The sequence below is a fragment of the Acyrthosiphon pisum genome, chromosome X, assembly GCF_005508785.2.
Source record: "Acyrthosiphon pisum isolate AL4f chromosome X, pea_aphid_22Mar2018_4r6ur, whole genome shotgun sequence".
NCBI lineage: Eukaryota > Metazoa > Arthropoda > Insecta > Hemiptera > Aphididae > Acyrthosiphon > Acyrthosiphon pisum.
In genome coordinates this window covers 111,564,269-111,572,549 of record NC_042493.1, presented here as the reverse complement: position 1 = coordinate 111,572,549, position 8,281 = coordinate 111,564,269, and the positions used below count along the sequence as shown (strand labels likewise).

At 28.0% G+C, this 8,281-nt stretch overlaps 1 protein-coding gene across 1 annotated transcript; it reads right to left on the bottom strand.

The window, feature by feature from the left end:
- Positions 1-1,713: 1,713 nt before the first annotated feature.
- Positions 1,714-4,322, bottom strand: LOC100169557 (E3 ubiquitin-protein ligase MARCH5-like). The gene is made up of 7 exons (XM_001944661.5): positions 4,214-4,322; positions 3,763-3,862; positions 2,935-3,049; positions 2,481-2,611; positions 2,231-2,421; positions 1,990-2,152; positions 1,714-1,918 (listed from the first exon to the last, which is right to left on the bottom strand). The coding sequence occupies exons 1-7, from the start codon at positions 4,267-4,269 to the stop codon at positions 1,793-1,795; spliced, it is 882 nt and encodes a 293-aa protein (XP_001944696.1). The 5' UTR covers positions 4,270-4,322; the 3' UTR covers positions 1,714-1,792.
- Positions 4,323-8,281: the final 3,959 nt, after the last annotated feature.

The following is an 8,281-nucleotide window of genomic DNA, read 5'->3' as shown; positions in this document are numbered from 1 at the left end:
TGATATAATATCACTGTATAAAAAAAAGGACTCTGAGCGGAGACGATTTGTCAGTCTGGATATTTTATATTGTTATTACCTATTTATTATATCATGCACGTTGAATTAATATTATAATTTTTTATTCGTTTCTATCGTAATAAAAAAAAGCATTAGAAATTAAAATCCCATTTTTACAGTTTTTCGTAATTTTTTGGTGGTTTTTCACGTGGCATTAAATAGCTATTGATAAAATGACCTCTCTAAAGTATCATCTTGATAAAATTTGCGAAAAGATAAAGTACTATATGTCTATATGTTGAAATTGAAGCACTCCTTCTGGTAGAAATTTCGTGTACAAAATATATATATAAAAAAAAAAATAAACACCATTGTAAAACCAATAGCTTCTTTGCTCCGCTGAGAATCTAAAACATTGATTGAATTTGAATTTCGTATAATGTTATTAACTTGAAACATTTTTAAATTATTTATTTTGTTAAAATAATAAAACAAAATTAAATATATTTAATTGCGGGTACCTTATTCATTTATAGGTAGTCTTAACTATAGTAAAACTGTGTGTTTATAATTTACTACTAAAAACGAAAAAAGTTATTCCTTAGTTCTTTAATTCTCAGATACACAAATACCTTTGATTAATTATTGTAGTCAGTACTTCATTTAAATTAACTTATCTAGCCGCATATGTTTACTTAAGAGTTTGAGGTGGTGGGAGGTAGAAATTAATCTTGGCGCTAGTTGAAGATTTTGCCAAACACGGTACCTAAGTTGTTTTATTATTACCTAGGGACAGTTGTCAGTAAATTTTAAGCTTTGATAAAATAATAATCGATATAAGATGTAGTCTTTATGTAAAGAAATATTCTGTGAAAATGTAAGTTATTAAAGTATGATTGAAACTAATAACTACAGCTTTAAAAATCTCAAACAAAACATTAACAATATTATTATATTTTTAAATATTTTGAACTATAAACTATTATATTATATAATGTACATGCAGTGTATTAGTTTTAAAAACTAAGAGTTAAAGTTTAAAATGTTCATACCTTACATTAAGTATAGATAAGAAAATATAAATAAATATTCTTCAAAAATATTGGCGTATACATGGCCTAAAATTATTCATAAATAAACACTTTTTATTTATATACAATATTATATAATGTACATGCAGTGTATTAGTTTTAAAAACTAAGAGTTAAAGTTTAAAATGTTCATACCTTACATTAAGTATAGATAAGAAAATATAAATAAATATTCTTCAAAAATATTGGCGTATACATGGCCTAAAATTATTCATAAATAAACACTTTTTATTTATATACAATATTATATAATGTACATGCAGTGTATTAGTTTTAAAAACTAAGAGTTAAAGTTTAAAATGTTCATACCTTACATTAAGTATAGTTAAGAAAATATAAATAAATATTCTTCAAAAATATTGGCGTATACATGGCCTAAAATGATTCATAAATAAATACTTTTTTTTTTCAAAACTATATTACTATAAATTTTAAATTTTATTTATGCATTAAATATAATTTTCATGAGCAACTGTTTATAGAGAAAAATATCTTAATCAATAATTTTATTCATATTTTAAGTTATATGATATTATTCATTCTGTGCTAAATGTATAAACATTTGTAATTTTGATAGTTGATTATTTTAAATTTAAGTTCAATTTTTTTTACAAATTTTTTCTACATATTTATGTACAATATCAAGATGTTATAATATGTTTCAAGTTATTTAAACAAGTATTGGATTATGGTACAGATTTTTAATTATTTTCTTCAGTATCAGTTTCATGATAGTCAATGACTGTACGTGTTCTTTCTTTTATAATATTGGGTTGTCTTTGATATATTCTAAAAACACCTTTTACTGCCATGTACACTAGCCCACCCTGGAATAAAAACATAAATATTATAAATGAACACTTGCATTAACATTCATTACATTTTATATAACATTTACCAATAAAGTTTTTTGTAGAAGCGAGTATGAACTATTGTCAAATAATAAATTTCCAACTACAGTGGCAGTAGTCGGAAATAAAAGTGCAGCGCAAAGAGTAGTTGTTGGATTAACAACTGAATTGAATTGGACTATACTCGTTGAATTGTTGACAGGTTCACACCTAAAAATCAATACAAGTACAATTCATAATCAAATAATTAAACAATCATAAATATAAGCTAAATATAAATGTTTTTACAAAAACGAAGGCATGATGGTTCTTAATAAGGATAGTTGTGAAGTAAATCTCTGCACAAATAACAGCAAGGTTTCTTCCCAATTAATCATTTCGCCTAAAATTAGACTGAGAGGTATTGATGGCAACACCAAGAGCAACATAAATGAATCTGTATTCTCCATCATTGTTATAGCTTCCCTTTTACCCATTACCTAAAAAACCTTCATTTTTACCTCTATATAAATAAATAATCTAATTAATATTAATTAACCTGTATCATCGTTATTGCTCCATAAGAAGCTGCTGACCAATAAAGAGTGCTGACCACAAAACCAGCTGCCAAAAAAGGACATAGCTGATTAGCTGTCTTATCAAGTTTGTTTAGTATTCGAACAAAGTAATCTATAAAATTGTAAGGCATAAAAAATAGTTAACAACATATAAACGGTTATAAACATATAAATATAATAGAGATATATTTTGATAACAGTTATTTTCAAATCCTATTAGATGTGAACATTTATAATTTTAGTCAAGTTTTAGGTTAATGTTAAAATTCTTATATTGAAATGAAAGTTATCCAAAATAAAACGTTTTACTCATGTAATACAAAAACTATTTTCTAGCAAAAAAAAAACGTTCAGATATGAATTGAAGAAATTATTGTATTCCTATAAGGTTTTAACTATTATGCATAGCATCAATACTAACTCTATAACACTTACTGACTTCATCATACACAATAATATATTGTGTGTAACATTGAGGGCAATGTGCTTTAACATTAAGATTTTCTTTCAATTTTTCATCAATCCAACGTTGAACACAATCCTGATGAACCTGAAATAACAATTTTATGAGTATGAATCAATAAAACAGACAACAATACATTGTTATAGTTTGACTGTACGAATCGCTGGTACATAAAACATTAATTGTTGTAAATGTCTACTATTTTATAGTTGTTGAATATGTGTACAGAAAATGACAAGCAGCATCCTTATTACCGTGGCAGGAAAGAAACCTTGAATGACCCGGTAATCATTTGACACTCGCCTACATTCAATTACATAGTTTTTTTTTTTATAGTAGTTTTATCATTTCATTCTTCCATAAAACTCATCTTATAAATTAATTGTCATTGTGGTTGAATTATTCAAACTAAACAAACTAGGATTATAAAAAAAAAAAATTGCATATGAAATTAAGTATTGATAAATAGAACTTAATAATATATATTATTGGGTACCAATATGGCTATAGTATGAGATACATTAGTTAGAGCTCTAGTATTTAGAGGTATCAGCTTATTATCAAACAATACAATTATACAAATTGTATGTCCATTATTTTGTTTTTATCTCACCTATAATCTATATATTATAATTTATTGAATATCTAAGCATAATATGAGAATGTGTTAAACTATGTGTTTAACTCTAATAATATTATAATTAACATTTCAATGTGCCAGTAGAGCATACTCTACATGATGACTATTTGCTTATAATGATTAATATGTAATGTGTATATTAAATACTATGAAAAATTACCCAACGTGTAGAACCGCGACATTTACATGGGGTCACCCAATCTCTGTTACTTTCATAATCATCATCATCAGTATCAAAACAAATCCAACAATGTTTCTGCCTAGAAAAGAGTAATAAACATGTTAAAACAATACTTTACTATACATTCATACCAGAGATAGAATGAACGATACAAAATTAATTCTAGGTTACATGATATGTACGCTTAACGTGTTAGTCTTTATATGAAATAAACAATATGGATACAAATATAATCAATTAAAATGAATACCTACTTACAATATTTAAATTATTAATTAAAAAATATTAATAAATGATTAATGTCTTTGATTTGAGTTTGATTCGATGTAAATTATCTATTATTAATGAAGTTCATATAAAAACATATTTTAAATTGACAATGTCAAGTAGAGTTCATTCCACCTCTAATAATCAAACATTAAAAATTTACTCAGATGTTTCTTGACTAAAGGAAGTTGAACGTTGGCTGTTACTTGCGTTTTCCATTTTTAAAAGATTTTAACTAAGCGATTTACTAAATAAATTTATTCACAAGTGTATAATATTTATAAACTTATCATTCTAAAAAAATTAATATCAATCAGTCACTTTGCGATGAAACGGTTTTGTATATCCAAAACGCCTATAAAGTCCTAATATTATTATGTACTTATAAATAATTACCTATTGAATGAAATAATAAAATATTGTATAATATTAGGTTTAGTACCTGTACAAAGTTCCTGTTATTGATAAAAAATAAAAAAAAACGTAGTGACTATAGTTTGCCTGCGATAAATAGTCTCGAATAAATAATAATACAATTTTATTATTACAGCCTACGGGATTCGTTGATCAATTGTTCCGAGCGATGCAACAATTCACTAGGTATTTAGAAATTAGAAACACTAAATAAAAGTCAGGTGTTGTTATCACATTAATTTTTATCAACAGCTGCAGCCGTTGACCAATCGGAGCTCTCTGCCACAAAATAAAACAACACCGACCGATAATAAATAAAAAAAAATATTATAAAAAACGTCCGAAATGGATAATTACAAAATTACTTAACGAATCAAATAATAATAATAATAATAATAATAATAATAATAATAATAATATTATTATCCTCCGCCATGCTGATTTTTTTCGGTTTGGTTATTAATAATAATTTATCGTATTGTTCGGGCGCGGGCAGCAAGTCTTCCAATCGTCCCTAGCCGAATTCATGACGTTCTGAACATATAATACTATAGACATATTAATAATGTCATGTTAATATGTTTATATGTCTATGGTTCTGACTTCTGAATAGACTATAGAGACAAAATATTATTGTAGTCTACTCTGCATCGATATACGAATGTGCGAAGTGTCATAATTTGCCTCCACACGAGTTTTTCTCAGTGAATCATTCGATATTAATTTAAATAAAAATAACATAAATATTATATTTCACTTGGTATTATATCCGAAATTAAATAATAGCAAATAAAAATGAAACTCCATGAAACTGCGACAAAATAATAACAGTCGACATGTCGACAATCGGCATTCGACGATAATACCTAATAATAATTTTTATACGTTTGCCGATGCCTCTTGAAAACGGCCGACGCAATGACGTTTATTATTTATAACTTAATAGGTAAGTATTTATTTTAGAAATAGTGTTATATTTATAATTTATAAATAATCAAAGTATTTATGGAAATCAAAAATATATATTTATTCAGCGATCGGCAGGCGACGAGAATATTATTTATACGTATTCTTCATACGGTTTGTTGTGACCAGCTGCCAGTGCCGCGCTGAGACGTCGGACGCAATGACGTCACAGGCATATTTGGATTTTACCGTAACTCTGTAAATAATTTTTTTTTCACATTCTGTTTTCATGATATTTTTTTTTATACCACTAAGTATGAAAACCTTTTTTTTTTTTTTGGTTTGTGTATGCCTTTAAGTTAAGCCTCGTTCACACGGCACCAGTGTCGCGATATTCAACGAATTAAATATATCGACAATAGGTGTTACGACACACAATATCATAAGTGTCATACTCATTAGTGTCACCGTGTGAACGAGGCTTAACTTAAGGCTCGAAAGTTGATGTATTTTGCATTTTTTTTGGAATTTTTTAGACGATACTCTCTTGACCACAAATGTGTTTCATTAGCATCTGAATCTGAACAACTAATTTTTATTTTGAATTTTTTGGTGTTTATTACTTTTTAAGTCATTTTTTGACATTTTTAGGTCATTTTTACTGATTTCACTCTAGTTCACTTCTTATCGTTTCTTGTCTATGCCGATAACTTAAACCTTGGAAATAACCACGGATTAAGATTAGTACCTATCTGATTTTACCTCACCAATTACATTAATTGTCGTGGTCGTGGTGTAGTGAATATTATTATACCTACATTTTATTATTTTTTCCTAATATTCGAATAGTATCAGATTTTATTACGCTGATTACAGTCATCACGTCGTTTTCGTGTTATAGAAAAATAATATTGTACCTATATTTTAATATTATGCCAAAAATTAAAACGTCGGTTATAGTGCTCGTCTGCGTGCATATTTGTGTCGGAATTCGGCGACGATATTCTTTCTTCCGATGGCACAGTTCTTTGCTGTAAAGTACCTATGTGAGGTAAAGGTGGCCTCAGAAAAAAAATTCACTATTGAACAACACATTTCCCGTATAAAACATAAAAATGGTATAGAGTGCAAACATTTAAAACAAAGTCAAAGTTTTCTTACTACGTCGTCAAAAAAATCTATATTTAATTACGATTTATGTCAAGCTCCTTTATCATCAATATTCCTCTGCATAAAATATATATGAATTATTCCGTACATTTTTTGAAAAATACACGCACAAAAGTATTCCTGACTAATCAACGCTAAGGATAACCTATGTTGCTGAATGTTACGAAGACTGTATTAATAAAATAAGAAGTTATTGCGAAAATCAAAAGCTATGGATTTCTGTAGACGAAACCACGGATTCAGTAGGATGATATGTGGCAAACGTAATTGTCGGTACATTGGAAGTCGGAAACCCAGGGAAAATATTTTTGCTCAATTAAGCGATTTTAGAAAAAGCTAACCATACTACTATCGCCAAATTATTAGATACATCTCTACATATTTTGTGGCCCCAAGGAACAAAGCATGACAATATTTTGTTGTTCTTAAGTGATGCCACTCCCTATATGATGAAAGCTGGCAGAGGTATAAAAATCCTGTATTCCAAAATGGAACATGTAAGTTGTTTGGCCCATGGATTACATAGGGTTGTGGAAGAGATTCGAAAACACTTCCCAAAAGTAGATCAATTAATATCGAACACCAAAAAAATATTTTTGAAATGTTCATCACGTGTTCAATATTTCAAGGAAATGGCACCTAATATTCCTCTACCACCACAACCGGTATTGACAAGATGGGGTACATTGGTTAAAAGCTGCTACTTTTTTTTGTGAACATTTTGAAATTGTAAATCTATTATTATGGGTCTAAACACAGATAATTCTACTTCAATTGAAAAAGCACAGGATCTTATGAGCGATGATAATGTAAAACGTAATTTAATTTACATTAACGTAATCTTTGGAACTATGGCCGATTCCATTACCGAGTTAGAAACCTCAGGACTTAGGCTTTATGATTTGATACAAATTGTACAAGATATTGTTGTTAAAATTGAATCAGCAGCAGTTAATAGAATTGGAAATTAAATTAAAAACAAATTTAAGGCTGTACTTGACAAAAATACTGGATTTCAAACGATTTCAACAATTTCGAAAATTCTAAATGGTGAAGATGCTTCAAGTGAGTGTTATCTGGATGATTTCAGTGCTGATGATTTGGCCCATTTCAGATTTGCCCCAATCACATTAGTAGACGTGGAGAGAAGTTTTTTAAAATGTAAATATTTATCAACAGATAACCGTCGTTCATTTACTTTTGAGTAATTTTTGAGTAATTTGTAATGTTTGATAAATTTATATAACAAATATTTGTAATTTTTTTAGGTCATTTTTTAAGGACATTTTTGTCATTTTCATGTCATATTTGCATTTTTTTAGGTCATTTTTTGATGTTTTTAAGGTCATCAACATCCGAGTCCTATAGTGATAACCATTGATGCTAAAGAACACTAAATTAAAAATCAATGTGTAATGATTTGATATTAACTAATATAGTACTGGTTTCATAAAATGACAATGCATCTAGTTTCAAGGATAAAATAAAATAAACTAAAAAAAGGTGGGTAAGTGGATGTCGCTCTGCTGTACAGTAGGTTACAGGTGGGTCACTGTATAATGGATAGTATTAAATTTGAATTCAATGACATAATATCACTGTATAAGAAAAACGATTCTGAGCGGAGACGGTATGTCAGTCTAGGTATAAGACATATTATAATATACTTATATCCAGGGCCGGATCTACGGGGGGAAGTCGGGGATTTATCTCCAGGCGTATAATTTTGGGGGCGTATTTT